The 20,000-nt window shown below is 40.3% G+C and overlaps 2 protein-coding genes across 2 annotated transcripts in view; both read left to right on the top strand.

The window, feature by feature from the left end:
• LOC137979779 (uncharacterized) overlaps positions 1-13,738 on the top strand; it is a 17,191-nt gene extending 3,453 nt beyond the window's left edge. Inside the window, exon 4 of the mRNA XM_068827129.1 lies at positions 11,956-13,738. Within this exon, the coding sequence (XP_068683230.1) occupies positions 11,956-12,251 (296 nt within the window). The 3' untranslated portion in view covers positions 12,252-13,738. The remainder of the gene's footprint in view (positions 1-11,955) is intronic.
• Positions 1-20,000, top strand: part of LOC137980243 (putative serine protease K12H4.7) — a 213,620-nt gene that overhangs the window by 36,305 nt on the left and 157,315 nt on the right. The gene's annotated exons all lie outside the window — the stretch shown is intronic.

Here is a 20,000-nt window from a genome sequence, read left to right on the forward strand (position 1 = left end):
TAAGAAGTTTTCGTCAGCTAATAGTGCTCGATAGGTGATCAACCAGGGGCCCGTTTCTCGAAAGTCCTGAAAAGCCATCTCGGAAACTGCCAACCACTCGTTTTAAATTTTGGAAAGCCAATTTTACCATGTTTTCAAGGTAACAAAAAGCAAAATGAAGTTTGACGACTTTTAGAGAAGTATTTTATTATATGAAGATGCTGAGTTAAACCCAGGTCCTAGAGCAGTGGTGGGTCTGATAACCTGTTGGCCCGGGGGGGGGGGGGGACTCCCATATGAAACAGACGGGGATGCTCGTCGTCTCGCTTAGGGGTGTAAATTTTGGATTTTGGTCTCGCTTAGGGTGTTCCGGGCAAAGCGCCAATATTTTATGCCACCAAGGTCTCGTTTAGGGTTCCGCGAAGTAACACAGAATTACGCGAAGAGAAACAGAAGTCAAATTTCCTTTTAAATTTTCTTTTTAGATAAAAGCATTAGATGATTATGCCTTTTTATCATTAAAACTCATTGCGTGTCGTATTTTTGTGTTTTTAAACGGTCTCTTTTAGGGGTCAAAATTTGCTCAAGCCACGCCTAGATTGGTCTCCTTTAGGGGTTAAATTCAAAATTTCCGACGAGCATCCCCGTCTGTTTCATAGGGGAGTCCCCCCCCCCCCAGTCCCTGGGTTAGGGTTAGGCCCTGGGGATCGTTTCTCGAAAGTACCAAAACTTTAAGGGCCATTTCCGGGTGTCACAATTCCCTCTGCATCTTAAGAACGGAGAGGAGTTAGTATAATTAGAATTCTAAGCTCTTTTTTCTAGCCGTATCTGAAATTGAAACAGTCTCGATTCATTTTTGTGTGGCTTGTAGAATGGCGATCCATCGCTGTGAAATTTGGCGTGTTTACTGGGGATATACATGAAGGGCATTTCACTTTGAATAGGCCATTTGAAGCTCCGCAAGGGCGAAATTTTATTTCGGTCACGGAGCGTTTTTATTTAAGCTTTTCAGCCCAAAAATAGCACTGAATACATTGGATGGAATTTCAAGCCTTGAAATCGCTGAAAAGGTAAGAATATTTTCGAAGCGTTATATTTACATAAAATTACCTCGTGGTCTTGTCGTCGCACAGAATTGTGCGAACAAATCTTACCTATTTACCTTGATTACATGTCCAGCGATTTATTTGATTCTTTGGGATGAATTTTACGTCGAAAATTTGGTAATTTTGGCATAAGCATAAGCATAAGGATCAAACTTTTTCCTTTTCCTTGTGCTTGCGCTTATGCTAGCGTTCGCTTGCGTTGTGTGAAAATGAAACGCAGCGTAAGCACAAGGAAATTTGCTACATCTGGCCAATTAAAGCACTCGTTCCAGATTCTCCTTATCTGAGCATTTGAACGAAATGGCGGATGCCGTGGTTGTTAATATTTAATGCTTTAATATTTCGACGTTTGCTTTCACTAGCATAAGCTACTTATGCTTGTGCTTGTGCTTGCGTAGCTAATGAAAACCAGGCTTAAGAGCCCCCTGTGGGGGAGTGGGGTAGTACTCTCTTATATACGCTATATAGGTATGTGCCGCCCGTTAGGGTAGGGTTTTTGAGGTGCTCAGGGTATCTTTTTTGGTATTTTTAGTATTGTGATCCTTACATATTCCTTAGATAGGGTCACTAAATTGCAGTATCCACCCCAACCCGCAAAACGAAAACGATTGAGTTTAATAAACCTAAACCACACGCTTGAATACTCGTTTTCAAGTTTAACAAAGCGATTTAAAGGGACCTTTATTGCTTGTATGGGCCTTAAAGAGGGTATCGAATATCGATTTTCTACCCTCAAATAGGGTCAGGGTTTGAGCACCTTGATTGATTGACACACCTATCATAAATTGCTTTAATCCACGCATATCATTCTTTGACTTTACCATCCGCTGCAAATGGTTTTTAGTCTGAATTCTTGGGTTCCTTTAAACTTGACTTGAGCCAGGCATTTTTAGTATGTGTGATATGCAGCGTAATGTTAATTTCATTTTGAACGTTGCCGAGACAGTTTTGTGATCAGATGGTATTGAGCAATAATGAAATATGGGTGCTTTGCCCATATTTAATAGTTGAACAAAAATGTGTCTTTAATTAGCATTGTACCAGAAACTAAAATGCACTCTTCACATGTCAAATCCCCCACCCTTCCCCGGTATCTGGGGGGTGGGGGTTTCAGTTGACTGGTGCATAAGCTCAAAGAATATTTTCAGAAACCCATAAGGGTTGAAACGTGTAACGCGCGTTCACAGCTTCCGAATGTTCAGTGTGAACTGATTGGTTGAATGTTTCAGTGCTAAGTACCATATTATTTGTTGTTCCAGATATGGTACTTAGCAAATTAAATATTCAGAAGCTTGTTTCCCAGAACACAAGGGGCCGTTACACGTTTCAATTCTTCCTGATGGGTTTCTGATATTTTCCGATACAAAGGCCATAAATCGTATGCCGAGCTTGGGCGGCCTGTGCGGGAAGGAATGTTAATCGTTCGTCGTTTTCAGAGTAAAACAAGAGAAACGTCCGTTTTTGTTTTTTTAAATTTTGTTATATTTGAAGAATTTAAATTTCGTGGCTGGTATGACGCGGCGTTTCGTCTCGGCCAAGAGACTCATCAGATACTTTTCGAATTCCAGCAAACTCGTTGAGCATCGCGCTCAAAGTCCCCTTCGCGAAGTGAAGATGTTAGCAGTCTGGCCTTCTATCGCAGAAGGATTCCCAACCACAAAGTTCACGAGTTATATGCAATAAAAACTGAATATTTACTGGGTTGCCTATGGGCAAACCCAGTCGAGGTCTACGTTTAGTTTGTTTGTTTTCTTTTTTTTTTTTTTTTGTTTTTTTTTTTTTTTTTTTTTTTTTTTTCCGTGTCGGTAAAAGTCTTGCCTGTCACTCCCCTGGTAAGTAGTGTCTTTGTGTATAGAGCCTTCTGCGCGTATTTTCTTAGGATCGAGAGGGTAGTGGAACTGCGTAGATTTCTCTTGTGGACACAGTAGAATCATTAACTTAGCCTGCAATGGCGTCGAAAGTCATGCAACGCGAATGGCGTTTTAGTGGATCCTTAAACAAAATATACCCTTATGGAGCTCAATAATGGAAAGTCCGTCGGATAAACTAGGCATGAATCTCAAAAGCGACGAGTACTGGACTTCGACAACAATCTATCGCCCGTCGAGACGAAATCAAAGTGAGCAGTATTTACCTGAAGTACGTGGTAATTTGACACAATTGAGTTTCTTGTCTTCACGCACGCAATCAAATAGGAAGAGGTTTTCGCCTCTAAGAGCAAATATGTTGTTTGTTTCAATAAAATTTTCTCTGGAAAAGGATTCTGTGGTATTTTCTGCCTTTGTGAATTATAATATCATGTTGTGTATTGAATTTTCGAGCTTAAGGTTCAAATGTGATATGGGAGAAGTTTTTTAGTATTGCTCTGTAAGCAGGAAGGGTTCACAGGCCTGTTGGAAGCGTGCTTGAGTTTCAACAAAATGAGCCCCAAAATCAGTGAAAACTTGTGACGCAGATGAATAATAAAGTAGCTGCTATTTCCAAAATGATGGAATTACCTGGTGATAAATCACGTCGTACACGTCTTGGAGAGTAAATTTTGACTTTGCATAAACAAAAGTTGGGCGATTGTGATCTTTGTTTTGACTTCGCTCATTTCATTGTCAAACTTTATCACACTTGACAGAAAAAGAAACTTACAAAAACCCAGTATCTTGGGCATATGAATTACGGGGTGGTGACTTCTTTGCCTAAAAGCAACTCACTTAACGAAACTGTCCTTTTTCAAACAACAACAAGGATTCAAACAGCTTCAATTCTTACAGAGTTCGATAAAACATGCGGTGGGGCAACCAAAGCGATGGGAACTGTGTTGGGGTTTCAGTGTGAAAGTACAAACGGCTACTAACACTCTTATAACTCTTTTTTCATTATTATTTTACTAACCCACAGTCTGCAGTCTGCATTTTACCCTCAGTCCGCATTTTATCCCTGGTCTGCAGTCTGCAGTCTGCGTTTTACACTGACCGGTTATTTGAGTGGTTTTTGGCAACAGAGGTTAATTATTCGTAATGCGATCGCTTCCGTTGCCGTTAGCAATGAGTCGCAAATTTGACACTTTTATCGCATTATCACATTACGCATTGAACCACGTTATCTATTATTCCTAAAAATCTAAAAATATTCGTGCCTTATCAGTTTTCGGTCGAATTTATGTCCAAGAAGGCAGATAAATTGCAGAAAATATTAGTTTTGCATCCAAAAATTCGTAATCAACGCTAAAATGACCAAATTTTGCCTAGAAAACATATTTTACTGTTATTTTTCTTAATTTTTTTCGTTCAACTTTCGCTTTTATAAAATGTTTCAGTTTTCTGTAAATAAGTTATATGCTGTTGGAAAGCTTATTTTCTTAGCTTTAAAATGATGTATTTTTTCCCCCTAACTTAAATATTTTTTGAGAAAAAAAAAACATTTTTTGGCGATGGCTGATTTACCGCGGTTTTCTCGCGGTTGGGAAAGTAGGAAGAAGAGTTAGGCCAGTAGCCAGGTTTTTAACCTCAGAAAAGGATCTGTTTCGTCGTACGAACGTGTGAGGACCTGTTAATTACCTTTTGGTTTGTTTTTGCAAGCCCGGGGGGGGGGGGGGGGTACTCCCATATGAAACAGACGGGGATGCTCGTCGTCTCGCTTAGGGGTGTAAATTTTGGATTTTGGTCTCGCTTAGGGTGTTTCGGGCAAAGCGCCAATATTTTAAGCCGCCAAGGTCAAAATTTGCTTAAGTCACGCCCAGATTGGTCTCCTTTAGGAGTCACAAAAAGCTTGAGCCACGCCCAGATGGTCTCCTTCAGGGGCTAAATTTAAAATTTCCGACTAGCATCCCCGTGTGTTCCATATGGGTGAGCCCCCCCCCCCCCCCCCCCTTCCCACCTCCGGGGCTGCACGTACCACAGGCAACCCAGTGTACCCTCACGGAGGGTCTAGTTACATTTCATCTGTCAGGAAGCCTTCTCTGTCGGGTTCCCAAGAAACGATTCTATTTTGACTTCAGGGTGAACTATTTACACGATCGCGAGGTTGAAAGGCCATTTAATTGAAAATCTAAATATCCATGAGATACAAAAAACAGAATTGCGAATTATCGCAAATCACAATGCTGACAAGCACCAAAGTAGAAGAAATGGTTAAATAATTATGAAGTTTGTTACTATGTTAATGTTTTTGGATTAGAGTAAAGGGATTTATTGTCACGCAAATGATGTAATTTCATGACACTCAAAATTCGCAAAAAACGTGACTTTCATGTAAACTAGCAAGTCGTAGCAATAAATTGGATTAACCAGGAAGTTAAAGAAATATTGTTGGCTTCCCCTTCACCTTACACTATAATGACAAAACAGATATTTTTCTGAGGTTAAGACCTGTCAATCATTAGTCAGAGAAATAGAATTCCTGTCTCCTCGCGTATCACATTTCAACGCACGTATGCAAATTTGTTAACTCATTTTCACCGCGTCCCGATTGCCGCGAAAATTTTCTTCTTTCTTTCGTCAAGCATTGTATCTTTTTTGTTCAAAAAACCTCTAAAAATAAAGATTTTTTAACGATCTATCGGCAGATATTTTTTCATAATTTCATATTCTCTGTCAAAATTTGCACAACAATCAAAACAAAAATAGCAACGCACGCAACAAATTTAGTCGCATTTACCTCTTCGTCGAATTCTCATGCTTAACACAAGAATTTTTTATTATTGCGAAAATCTTTCTCAATTCGTTAGCAATCATCCTTTCAAATTTCAGAGAAATCGACAGGTCCGTGAATATTTTACGAGTTTTTTTCAATGGAATGTCAAAAGGCCAAGTGGATGTTATGCATAATCGGGCGATCAAGTTGCGCGTGTGACCCGTTATAAATATTTTTTCACAAAATGTTTCCGAACCGTTAAGTATCACCACAGAAGACAAGAACATCATCCTGAAAGCTTATTCTACGCAAAAGGTAGGTTCTCGAGGTAATTTTGAGAGTGGAAATCAAGGTTACGGCAGACAGCAAATACAAACTCACGAGGTGCAGATGGTATATTTAATTAAGTTAACACACCAGAAAGACGCGAACCACATCTGACACTAAAATGCTTTACTATTGCAATAAAAACTATCCGGTTAAGCTCGCATATTATAAAACATGATGAATTCATATTGCAACAAAATAAATTTCAGGCTTAAACCGTGTCCATGAAGAACCTTTTCCTTGAATAATAAAGCACAAAATAGACGGCAAGCTTTCTTTCAAACAATTCTTGGCTGTCACATTTCCAATTATATTTTTACCTCAAGACTGTGCAGAGTTGATCACAGATCCACTTAACGATTCGTTCTCTGTCTTTGTTGAACCCATAAGTTACCAGAGCATTTTCCATTTGGTTTCAGTGTTCTACATAACAGCAAACTTGGTAAAATATTAGAAATACAGCTCACTTTGATTTCTGCTCGACGGACGATAGCTTGTTGTCGAAGTCCATTACTCGTCGCTTTTAAGATTCCAGATATTTTTTTTCACCGCCTGTGTTGTTTATCCAATTGACTTTCCATTATTGAGCTCCATAAGGGTAAATTTTGTTTAAAGATTCATTAAGACGCCATTCGCGTTACAAGACTTGCCACGCCATTGTAGGTTAAGTTAAATTTCTACTGTGTCCACCAGAGAAATCTACGCATTTCCACTACCCTCTCGATCCTAAGAAAATACGCGCAGAAGGCTCTATGCAGAAAGACACCACTTAGCAGGGGAGTGACAGACAAGACGTTTACCGACACTGAAAAAAACAAAACAAAACAAAAAACAAAAAAAATCTAACAAATCCCACCCATTTTCCGACTGGGATTGCCACACAGGCAACCCAGTAAATAGAGGCTGTTTACAATAGAAGGTTCCGAGAGCTGCTACACTAATATAACTATTCGTAATGTGATCTGCGTCGTTGCCGAAGTAACGGGTCGCAAATTTTGACAAAAAAAAAACATCTTATTATCTATATATCATCTTATTTATTTTGCATCCAACGTTAAAATGACCAAATTCATGTGGAAAACTGTTATTCTTTCGGTCTTTTTTTCTTTATATTTTCCTTTTATAAAATGTTTAGGTCTCTGTAAATAAGTTATATGTTTTTGGAAAGTTTATTTCTTTAGCTCTAAAATGATGTATTGCTTTCCCCCTAGCTTTAAAGAAAACATTTTTTTGGCGAAGGTGGATTTCGGGCGGCTTTCTGGACTAAGGCAAAGATTAAGGCAAAGTCATAGGAAATTGTTGTTCTTCTTTTGCTGAGTATAGAAAGTATCCTGTGTCTGAATTTACTTGATATTCCATTCTTCTAGTTCATGCAAATGCTGCCGAACATCATGTTTGGGCCAATCGGTTGCTCCGTTGGAGGTCTTCTTTCGGAGCCAATCGTTGACCCGTTTTTATAAGTCACGTAGTCAGGGGCACATGCTCCAGTTTAGGGACCGAACATCGTTTACGCGTTGCGTTGTTTTTGGTCGCCTTTTTCCTAGGCCAGGAGTCGCACAGAATAGTAAGTTTTGTAGTTTCTGTATGTGTTCCCGTTTTTTGCGTGCTTTTGGCTGATTATGTATTTATGTTGAGTATTTACTTGTCTATTTTTTTTAACCATTAATCGTGCTTGGTTTATCGTTCATCGTCTGGCGTTTGGCCGACGTGTATTGGTTCATGAATACTGAAAATAAATTTTGTGTTGTACGGAACGTGTCCAAATGTTCTGTGTGGACAATCCCAAACATCTGTTAAAAAAAGAAAAACCCAGCTAAATGCCACTGACGTCGAGCGATAGATGCGTCAAGTCAATTGGACTTTGGCTTCGGCCGGATTTTCCAATCCCAGTATCTTGTTTAAGTTTTGTTTCAACTTTCGGAGGAAACATTGTGTCTTATCCTTCGTATATTTCGACAAATGTGGGGTCTAAACCTGTGAGTTCTACTCCTATAATCGATGGCCGTGCACTGCTACTCAGACCCCGTCCAAGTACTCGTGTTGCTTTTTTTGGAACTAAAACGGCAAGGGCACTCACGGGAGCAACGGGATACAGCCATGTCAGGGACAAAAATTGCTAGGGAAATCGACGATCTTTTACGAGAAATTCTGTCCCGAGATTTATGTTAATCCAAGCTCAGAATAGGCCAAGGAATCTATGGACATTCTTTCAAGCAAATGGAGGAAATTGGAAGGGCCACAAGAAAAGTATCTCTCTGGAACAAAGGAGAGTAAATGCTTGACAAATGTACAGGATCGTTACACAACCTGAGACGCGAAATGCAAGACATTCTGATGGAGTGTGAGTAGTTAATTCCCAAACCAGATGTGTTTCGTCGGCATGTGGCAATCGGCACTGGACTTGTACTAGTAGAATCAGTTTGTTCTCCGATGTCGAATACAAGGCCTTTGAACATTGTATCAATGCATGTGGAGCCCTCAGTAGCGAGTGCATGCTCGTCCAGTACTGCCTGCTCTGTGCAGGCCTTCTTCAATCGGTGTTATGTCAGGTACCAGTCATGACAATCAGACCCTGTATGATCATATAACTGCAACGTGGAAATTACAGCTGTTGAGTGGTATCAAGCCCGCGCAGTTCAGTGGTAACCCAGCAGAGTTCCCCTTTTTCCGCGAGCAAATCATTACCCATCTCGAGGCCGATTTGCTAAACGATCCCTAACGCATTAAGTACCTGCCAAAATTTGTAACCGAAGTGGTTAGAAGAATTCGAGGGTGTTTATTCCGTAACATTTTGAGAACTTTGGAAAAACGCTTTGGCCACGCAAAAAGGGTAAGTCGTGCATGTGTGGGAGAACTTGTATCTATACCCATTTTATCCCAGCGTGTGATAACGTTGGCCTCATGAACGTTTATTTATATATTTATTTATTTAATCACTTTCACCACAACAGAAAAACAGGCTGTGGTAGGGGTCGCACAACAGAGCGAATCTCCAAATTAAGTACGCCCTCTTACCCTCCCAACCATGATATAGCTCAGACGACAGAGCACAACACCGAGAACTACATGCCCTACTCTTTGCGACAAGTGTGTGGGTTTTTTTACGTCCCATAGGATTGTGAAAATTGAAGGGTTTTGAGACGGGGCCTTCGGTTTATCGTCCTTATCCGAGAAGACTAGAGAGTCTAACCATTTGAGGAATGTAATTACAAAGGCAGCACTTTCTCCTCAGTTATTTACAGACCCTGAGTGTTGGTCCGGCCGGAGTTGAACTCACGACCTCCCGCGTGACAGCCCGGTGCTCAACCAACTGAGCCACCGGTGCGCGGTTTCAAGAAGTTGAATGCCGCCACTAAGATACTTCAAGGTGATATTGAGCGGGAGGCAGCTGTTGCAACAAATTTCAAGCATATCGTGAGTCGACTGCCGAACGAGTTGATATGAGAAATGTCAAAGCGGGAACTACGAGATTGCTAACACAGGAAGGTGTGCTGGTCTTAATGACATTGTCAAATTGGTAAAAAAAGCAAGCATTTATCAGAAACGACCCGACATTTGGTGGGCAAGTGCTGAAACGTGACATCAAGGAAACACGACCAACATCTAAGCCTGTGAGGAGCTATTCTCCTCCTACAAGACTAAAAACAGTTAATACTACCGGTGTTGAATGCAAAGAACCTGTTTTAAATTCAGGGATCTGCGGAATCTGCAAGTCCAAACGGCACAAGCTTCAACGTTGTCCTATCGTTGAACAGTGTGATCACGTGGCAATTAGAAAGCAGTATGCGGCCTCGAGAGACCCGGACATGGTTCTGGCAGGTTCTTTCCCTGAACTTCCTGCGTGTTCTAAATGCTCCGGTCGGCACCTGAACATTCCACGCACAGACAACAGCATTGGTCGGTGCCCCAGTTCATGAGGCGGCAGAGATTGCAAAGATTACCCCTACTCCAACCAACAAGGAAGACAGTGTATCTCAACCTTCAAATACTCATCCGGAGGTCAAACCCCGAGTAGCATCGGTTTCGCCGGCTGGAATTGGAGCTTCTAAGAACACTGTGTTGTTGAATGTAGTGCCTGTCGTCATAACTGAAGAGAATGGCAATTCAACCTCCACCTATGCATTTCTTCATACTGGCTGTACGGATACCTTGATCGACTGCAAGTTAGCTGAACATCTCTATATGCAAGGGACGCCTGAACAGATAGGGATCAACACGATTGCAAGTAGTTACTATGTTGTGGACTCTAAGCGCGTATTATTTACATTGACCTCTACTGATGGCTTGGGGGAAGTATTGCTATACCAGAAGCATATGTCCCACCGGACCTCAAACGGTCGCAACCAGTCCTTCCAGAAGAGATCGACCTGAAGGTGTACTCACTCTTGTAACATCGAGCTCTCAGCGGTTGACATCAAACGTGTCTTCATACGTGTGGCCAGTGACATTCCCTACGCCCATATTCACAAGAAGGTCAGAGTTCCCGAAGGAGAGAAAACCAGCCGGTACCCTCTGGGGTGGTGTATTTTGGTCCTTTTGATGGCACACGTTTCCCAGTAGTCTCGGTGAACTTTTCATTAGTTAGCGGTGCATCAGATGACACTGGCGAGAAATTCTGGAAACTTTTAAGTTTAATCTTTAAAAAGGTTATGGATCATCGAGGATACAAGGGAAAGTTTTCCCAACGGAAGATAAGAGGGCGCGTAGAATCATAGAAGAAAACACCCGCGTGGTTGATGGACACTATGAAGTACGTCTGTTGAAAATTGGCAAAGAACAGATGGCCGTCAAGTACCGTGAAGCAATGGTCAGTTACGTCAGCAAGTGTTTTGCCCGGAGGTCATCATATGCTGAGAAACAAAGGAAAGTAACATGCATTGGTTCCGTCCTCACCATCCTGTGATTAACCCTAAGAAGCATATTAAGTGGGTTTGATATGACCAACAACTTGATTAGTGTCCTTCAGCTCCTCCGTCAGGGCAAAATTGGTATTGAAGTAGACATTAAAGGGATGTTACATAAGATACGCGTGCGCGAGGAAAATCAGGATTGACTGAGGTTTTTATGGTGAACAAATAGTACATATTCTTGGTGCTGCATCTTCTCCGTGTATCGCCATTTCCACCCTGTGGAGAGTCGTCAATGACCATGCTGATGATTGTAGCAGTACAAGACAATTTTTTTATCGATGACGCTCTTCCTTCCGCAAATAATGAAACCGGTATTAGCCCCTCATCACTGAGCGAAATGCGAAGGGCGGACGCTCAAACGACTGGGCTAAAGCATCTCGCAATTCTTTCTCATGGTGGTTAATTTTCTTTTATCAACTCCTAGTCGTTTAATGAAACCGAATTCTCGTGTCTTGAACGTAGAGTTTTTGCAAAAACAATTTTAAAAATCCGTGAAAATGCCATGATAACATTGAAGTAGAGCGCCTGTTGCTATTAAGCCGGTCCTGGATTCCACGCCGTCCCTGTTCTCCTTGCCCATTACCATGCCATTGGAAACAAAGAATGTTGCACTCAATTACTTGCAATGTTCTAATTTATAGCCCTTGGCTGCAAAGTCGAGGCAAGTGAGTAAGTAACATTGCATGTGCATGACTCGCTAACAAGAAAATGTCAAGTCTACAATGTATATCGAAACGTTTTCGCCACAAGGTATATCGCTTTACATCGGAATTATGAATTCTTGAACTACTAATTTTAAGGTCTTTTTGTGTTCTGAACTCATGCCTGAAGCTTTTTGCGATTTTGTTATATTAAGTTTCTCCAGCGTCACAAGAATTGGTTGAAGCGTCCTTCGTGTTTCCGTAGGTCCCTATTATTCTACGAAACGTCCCTCGATGTACACGGCCTCAAGTTTCGAAATGCCTATTTTTTTTTACTAAACATAATAATTTTCTTCTCTTAAACAGAATACCACTCAGTGACTGTTTGCGAAGGTCATTCCAGGCAGATAAGATGCGAGAACGGAAGAAAATTCAGAATTTTGTCAGCAAATTATGGTAGATTAGACGGTGCCACTATATGTCCTCATCCATCCATCCACGATTTAAACTGCCGGGCCTCAAGCTCCCTTGGCAAGGTGCGAGAAATTTGTCAAGGTCAAACGGCGTGCACTTTACATTCTAACTCAGAGTTCTTTGGAGTCGGAGATCCATGCCCAGGAACTTACAAATACTTGTTTGTTATATATTCGTGTGATTACTAATGCATTTTATTAGCCTGCACTAGCTGATAACTACCGTTTTAAGAAAAAGAAAGCTGCAAGATTTTAGCTCCTAGACCAGGTTTTTTTTTTCGGTTTTCCATCCCACTCTGCTCCAACAGTTCAATTTCCTGGTGTCTCATATTATCAAAAACCAGCAAATAGGCTAATCTACTAATCTACTAATCTGCTAATCTTGGGAGCGTATATTAGGAGTGGTAGTATGCAAATTCGGCTACAGTTCAAGAGTACGTTTCTGATGAATTGGACTACGACGAGGCCGACGTGTCGAAGATCAAAAAAGCTGAGAAGAGAGCCGCTGTCAACGTTAAAACTCTTCAAGAGAAAAAGAGAAAAACCAGTTCTAAGGTTTCCTCGGCTTCTGCGCCTCCATTCTTCAACGCTTCCAGACCTGGCGGTACTTTTGGTTCGTTTCCTTCAGGTTCTAGTTATTTTCGCCCCCAAAGTCGATATTCCTACAATTCATCCAGAGCTTCCGATATGTGTTTTCGATGCGGCAAGCGAGGTCACTGGGCCAATTTCTGTAATTCAAACATAAACCTTTGTCGTCAGGATCCAAGTCTTGACTGTTTGGACCTATGCGAATTTGAACGAGATGTCGAAGGATCGAGCTCGAGCTTTGTTCAAGGGAAGTTACGTGCGAACTTTTCCTTTTGGCAAGATACCATTCAGGCTTCGGACTTTGTTCTAGACATCAAACGTAATGGTTACAAGATTCTTTTTCGGGAGACACCCTTGCCGTATTCGATTGAAAACAGATCTTCCGCCCTTCGTCGACTGATAGCTTTGTTCAGGAGACGATTTCAGAATTGATGTCTCGTGGTTGTTTAATAGAAGTTTCAGACTATCCTCAATTTTGTACATGTTGCTGTCCAGTCCTCAGGAAAGCTACGTCTGATTTTGGATTTATCTCATCTTAATAAATTTGTTGTGAAGAAGTCTGTCAAATATGAAGTTTTAAGAATGGTTCTTTAACTGTTCTCACCGGGAATGTTTGTCTCTCTATTCTCTTTCGCTTCACTCAGCGGAATAGAAAACATTTCTATTATATGTATAGAAGAGACAAGTAACAAACAAATAGTGGAGGAAGCCGCCAGAATGGTCAAGAATAACAAAGCGTGTGGGAAGGCTAAAAAGGCTAAATACCAATATTAAGAGTAACTAAGAGCTGGTGTTGAATATCTTCTCTACAGTAAGTATATTTGGCCTTCTCGGACTTCCAAAGACCATGCTTCTTAATAACACGATCAGGTAAATCGTTATTAGCAGCTGCAGAAGCAGCTCCAATCCTGAGGGAATGAAGACCATACAGCTTAGTATCAAGGCCAATGGCCTTAAACTTTTCAATAAAAAGTTCTCTAGTTCTAGAATACGAAAGCTTAGAACCTGTGCAGAGGGAATAATTTCCATTTTTACCCTTAGACAAAGAACGAAACACGAACTCCGTGGAATTAAAGCTATCCCCACTTAAATGAGCGTATCTGCGTAACATATTAAAGGGACAAGCTGGATACCAGTTCTAGCAACTACCCTTGTTGACCCGGAACCATATTGGTCGGTTTTACTCCTAGGAATATGCAGAGAAAAATACGTATTCTTGAAATCAATGTCACACCACCTAATATTGCAGGCCTCATTAAAACGCAAGAAGCCAGCGAAAGAAACAAGACAGAGACAGACGTCTCTGATATCGGGCAAACTAGCATTGACTCCAGGAAACCTAAGAACAAGAGCATGTAAATGTTCAGGGCAGATATGAAGTCTCTTTTTAGATGAAACAAAATCAGTAGACTCTTGCAGCCTTCCAAAATGGCTTTAACAAAACTACTGTTACATGGATTCGGGACATCACATGAAAGATATGTCCAGGTTTGACCCTAATTAGATGCACGCGGATTTCTTGCTCTTCTAGCCAACTTCAACATCACTTGTGTCTCAGAATACAGACAATTTATGTCACAAAGTGTCCCCCAAATGCTGCTCTTTAAGTGAAGATTAACTGCTGCATTTACCCAAAGCTAAAAATAACGCTAACCTTTACCCTTACCTTACTGTTGAAAATAGGTAGCAAATGCTTAGACTTAAAGGGACACTTTGTGTTGCCTGTCAAAATTGGGCGTGCATCTAATTAGGATCAAACCTGGACATAAGTGGAGAGACGAATTGTGGGAAAAATTAACACTATAAAAGGTGGAATTAATGGTAGCAAAAGAATAACCTGAGTGGACTAGACTAACAAGATAAAGTGAAAAATGAAGAGCAGAGGCAGGAAAACACGAGACTCTAGGAAAAGAGGCAGCCTGCCTTCCTCTTTTGAAATTGTGAGTGATATCCTTTTACAGTCGAAGGAGCTTTACTTGCAGCCAGTACACCGGGGATAAGTTCTTCCAAAGATCTCAAGGCATCGATCCGCGGACCTACAGCAATTGAAGAACTTGTAAAAATACAAAAAAGCAGCAGAATATTAGTAAAAATAGTATAGTAAAATGAGCCGATAACAAACAAAAGCAACAAAACATAGAAAACAGGTAAAATTGCCAAGAGAAACAAAAAACTGCGGAGCAGTGGGAGACTGGACGGAACAAAAGTAACGCTGGTAGTTAAAAAAGCTATGGAGCGCCAGCAAAAGCATGCGCAAGAAAAAAAAAGTGTGCCATCTTTACACCATAAAGGCTATGGAGAACACAATGGATCTAGGTATGCAAATAATAACATAAACCTCAAATTCATGGAGAATATGTCGATAAAGACACACGAGAGAAACCCAATAAGCATGAAGTCATTAAATATTGAGCAATAATAACAACAAACGCTGCTTACGACAATGCAAAAGGCTATAAAGCGTGAAGCATCAATAAGCGCTATAAAGCGTACAACAGTAACTTGCGCTACGAAGCGCACAGTAATAACTAGCGCTATGAAGCGCATAACAACGACCAGCGCTATATGAAGCGCACAGCAACAATTAGCGATATGAAGCGTACGAGACTAGCTGTCCAACAGTAAAACTAAAACCGCAGACTTGAATCTAAACGGGCAAAATATTGTATTGCGACCATCCCGAGCAGGTGCAAAAACAAAAAAAAGGGTCAGAAAATTCAACCACTTGACGAACGGAAGGCCTAAGACCACCCATCAGAAACACGGTTGGCCAAAAAGCTGCTGAAAGCAACTTGGGGATAACGAGAACGCCCCGAGCGCCGCATACCTCCAAATTAAAAATTGTACGACTAATAAGATAAATAGGTGGCACCAACCAATTGTTCTCACCCGCCCAATCAACACTGAAAGCGTCCACACCTCCCGCTCCAGGACACCAAAATTTGGAATAAATCCTTGCACACTTGGCTGAATCTGTGGAAGCGAACCTATCAACTGTGACAGGACCGAAAAGCAACGAGACGTATGCGAAAAAATCTGTAGAGACACTCCAGTCATCAAGATCAATGACTCTACTCAACGAATCAGCATAATCATTGCATGAGAGACCTAGGGACCCACTCAATTTCAGTCGACACATTATAAACGGCACAAAATTGAAAGATTTCTAGAGCGTGGCGCTTCAACCTAAGTGATTTTTTGCCCTTACTGGCGATAACCGAAGAATTTTTGCTGTCGTGTACAATTTGACCACTTTTCCCTGAATAAGCGACTTAAACGACTTAAGCGAGTAAAGGATAGCAAGCAATTCCCTACCATTGCTATCAAGAATAGAGGAAAAAGCTTTGTAAAACAGTTCAAACTCCCCCTTGTTAACATAAAGGGCATGTCTCCCACAATCAAAGGCACTAGCGTCAGTACAGATAATAGAAACTGGCCGAGAGTACTCAAATAACTTCCTACAGTTGTACTTAGAACAATTATCGAGCCCGAAATTAATTTCGTCTAAGCATTGTGAATAAAACTGGAAACGGCTCAAATCAAGAGGAGTATCCCAAGCGTCCCGAAAGGTGACTGCAGACTGCAGAAATCTCGACATGATGGGGGAAATGTTACCAACACATGGGGATAAGGAAATAATCTTACCAACAATAGACGCAACGAACGGGGGGTGACAAAAGTCAAACGGTCCTTGAAAAGGCTAACAGCAAATAATAATCGATCGATACGAGGTTGAGGGAAGGACAAAATGGCACTAAGAAGGTCCCAAGAGATACCCAACCATTCTAAACGTTGAACAGGGGTCCAAACAGATTTTTGACAGTTAGGCAACAAACCCGCTCTGACCAAATCAGACCGAACAATGTTAGAACAGTACTGTGTCGAGAGAAAATCTTTTTCGCAGCCAACTCCGTCTGAAAGCATGGGGAACGGCCACGTTTTTCCAACCTCTGTGATTTTGGTCTTCTTTATCCTGTTTTATCCTATTAACGTTTTTAATAGGGGTCCAAACCTATATTTGTTAACATCCTTAATACAACGAGACGTTGTTTCAGACTGCTATTTTCCACGTAGCCTCGTAAACAGCTTCTGTACTTCTCCATCACCTCCGGCTGGCGGCTATATTGGTCTATCACCAAGGAGCTTTTTTGGTTCGAGAATTGACAGATACACGTCTTCTTCCTCGACAGCTACTTTCCAACTTTTGAGGACATCGTCTGTTCAGAAAATGTTACTCTCCGGTGATATCGAGCTAAATCCTGGCCCCACGTGTAATCAAGAAGACCAGCTAGTCGATCTGCTATCTTCTCTCAGAGATAACAGGAATTGCTCTATTACAGTTGGCCATTCAAACGTCAACAACAACAACTTTTATTGACCCCTTATACGTCCGTGGTCTTTATTGCAACCTGAACCAAATTAGATTTCTTCTCAAGTATTTAGATTAGACGTCTTTGCCATTGCAGAAACTCATCTAAATGAATCTATTGACAATTCTGAACTTTTCATCGATGGTTATTGTCTCTGGAGGCTCGATAGAAGAGACAAGAAAGGAGGTGGTGTCGCCGTCTATGTTAAAAGGAATGTTGATTGTGAAATAGTTTCTAAATATGAACGAGAAGACATCGAAGCTCTCTGGCTGGAAGTAAAAGCTCGTTCACAAAGACCCCTCGTTGGCTGTGTTTATAGACCTCCTGGCTACGACGGCTTCTTTGGTCATTTTAACTCGACCTTTGAACGTATATGGAGAACACGTAAGAATGTTAAACTCAGATATCTACGGAAAAAAAATCCGTCAGATCATGAATTATTACAGCTACACGAACTTGATAAAGAAACCAACTCACACAACTGAAACTACAAATACTTTGTTGGACTTGATCCTTGTTAGTGAATCTTCTAAAGTCAGAGATGCTGATGTTTTAGACTTTGCTATTGATGACCACAAGTTTATTTATGCTGTTTACAATTTAACTTCAAAGAAGCAAAAACCCCTGCTCGTAAAATCACAAAGCTTCAAAAATACAAACTTGGATTAACTTAAAAAAGATATTGAAGACTTTCCTTGGTGGATCTGCTCTACTTTTGAAGATATAAATGACACAACCTGGGCTTGGGACCATTCATTTAAGAACATCGTTAATTCTCATGTTCCCCTTCGTGAAGTCAAGATTAAACAAGACTCCTTACCTTGGGTAAACAGAGATATTAGGAGGGAAATGAATACAAGATTTAAGCTACTGAAGTCCTTTAAAGGTCCCCAAAGCTCAAGCCATTTATGGAATAAATACAAAGAATCGAGAAATAAAGTGACTTACCTCCTAAGAAAGGCTGAAACTGAGTATTGGAGAGAGAAATTTTGTGAATCCAGAAACTCAAAAGAATTCTGGAAAACAGTGAAAGACTGCACAAATATAAATATAATAAAGAAATCTTCTGTCGTCAGAACTCTCAAGAATAACAACAATACTGAAATATCAGATGACATTGATAAAGCTAATTTTATCAATTCTTATTTTACATCTATTGGTGAAAATCTGTCGCAGAAGCACTCTATTCCTGATGACTTTGATGTACTGAATCATATCTATAGAATTTCTCCTACTACACATTCTACAGAAATAAGTATCACTCAAATTGCTAAAGACCTTAAAAAGGTGAAAGTCAAGAAGGCCCCTGGACCAGATGGGATCTCATCAAAAGTTCTATCCTTGATCAAATCTTCTGCTGCTGATGGCCTATTCACTGTTTTCCACAAAAGCTCAACTTTGAACAAATTTCCTGATATATGGAAACAAGCTTAAATTATTCTAGTGTACAAGAAGGGCTCCTTTTCTGATGTCTCGAATTACAGACCAATTTCTTTACTCAGCATTTCTGGTAAGCTCCTTGAGAATCAAATCTGCTCTATTATTGATAGTCACTTGCAAGCTTGCAATCTGTTAAGTGAACACCAATGGGGCTTTAGAAAAGGACTTTCTTCAGAAGACTTACTTCTTGTTATGACAGAAAAGTGGAAGCTAGCTATGGACAAGGGTCAAATTGTTGGAGCAATTTTTATAGACTTCCAAAAGGCTTTTGACACTGTCTCACATGAAATCCTATCTTTAAAACGTAATGCAGTTGGTATCTCTGGCCCATTACATCAGTGGCTAATGAATTATTTATTTGATAGATATCAATATACAGAAATAAACAACAAAAGGTCGGCTCTTCTTCCTATTAGATTCGGTGTCCCTCAAGGATCCCTGCTCGGCCCAAGATTATACACCATCTATACCAATGACCTTCCTAATCAAGTAAAAGATGGCTTGGCCATGATGTATGCTGATGATACTACACTTTATACAATTGGTTCAAGTATTTACCAAGTTATCTCATCTTTGAATGTTATGATGTCACAGACATCTAAGTGGAGCTCTATAAACAAATTGACTATTCACCCTTCAAAAACTAAAGCTATGATACGGGCAAAGCAGCAGTTTATTGGCCCTTTGCAGCCTTTGCATTTTGGCCCTGGCTTTGTGAAGCTTGTCAACTCTACAAGCTGTCTGGGTGTTACGACTGATAATAAATTCTCCTGGCATTCCCAAGTAGACGTTGTTAAAGCTTCTTTTTCCAAAAAAATTGATGCTCTGAGGAGAATGCCATATTTACCGAAGTTGACTCTAGAAGAAATTTATTTTAAAACAATTATACCTAGCATTACTTATGGAATATCAGTGTGGGGAAACTGTTCCCAATCATTACTTAATAGTTTAGACCATATTCATGCTCGTGCATGTCGTATAGTTAATCGTCTCCCTTCTTCACAAGAAAGTAGCTCATGTTTGCTTTAGTGTAATTGGCTTCCTATTAATTATTTATGTAAAAGACGTATATTACTTAAGATGCATCAAATTTTTGTAGGAGCTGCTCCCAGCCAAATTTTGGATATGTTTTCAATATCATCCAGATCAACAAGATTTTGTAATCAATTTAATATTATTAGGGTAAAGTCTGAACTTGGAAGAAGTTCCCTCCAATATAGAGGCCCAAATATCTGGAACTTTGTAAATAAAAAAGTTAAACTATGTAATGTTAGCAAGGAAGGGTTTAAAGCAATACTTAGAAAGCACTCAAAAGACATTCTTAATTTTTCATTCAATAAGGAAGCTATTGTAATTTCAAACAAGAATGATGACTTTATTTATTATTGATCTTACGTATTCATCAAGTCCATCATTAAGTTTATTTATTATTTCTTATTATTTATTTTAACCTATACCTGCTTACAGAAGTACTGTTATGGGGCATGTAGAGAGATGGGATACACTCTTTTTGGTGTCTCCCCTACATGTCTTATCCTAT

This window comes from Montipora foliosa, chromosome 12 (assembly GCF_036669935.1).
Source record: "Montipora foliosa isolate CH-2021 chromosome 12, ASM3666993v2, whole genome shotgun sequence".
Classification (NCBI taxonomy): Eukaryota; Metazoa; Cnidaria; class Anthozoa; order Scleractinia; family Acroporidae; genus Montipora; species Montipora foliosa.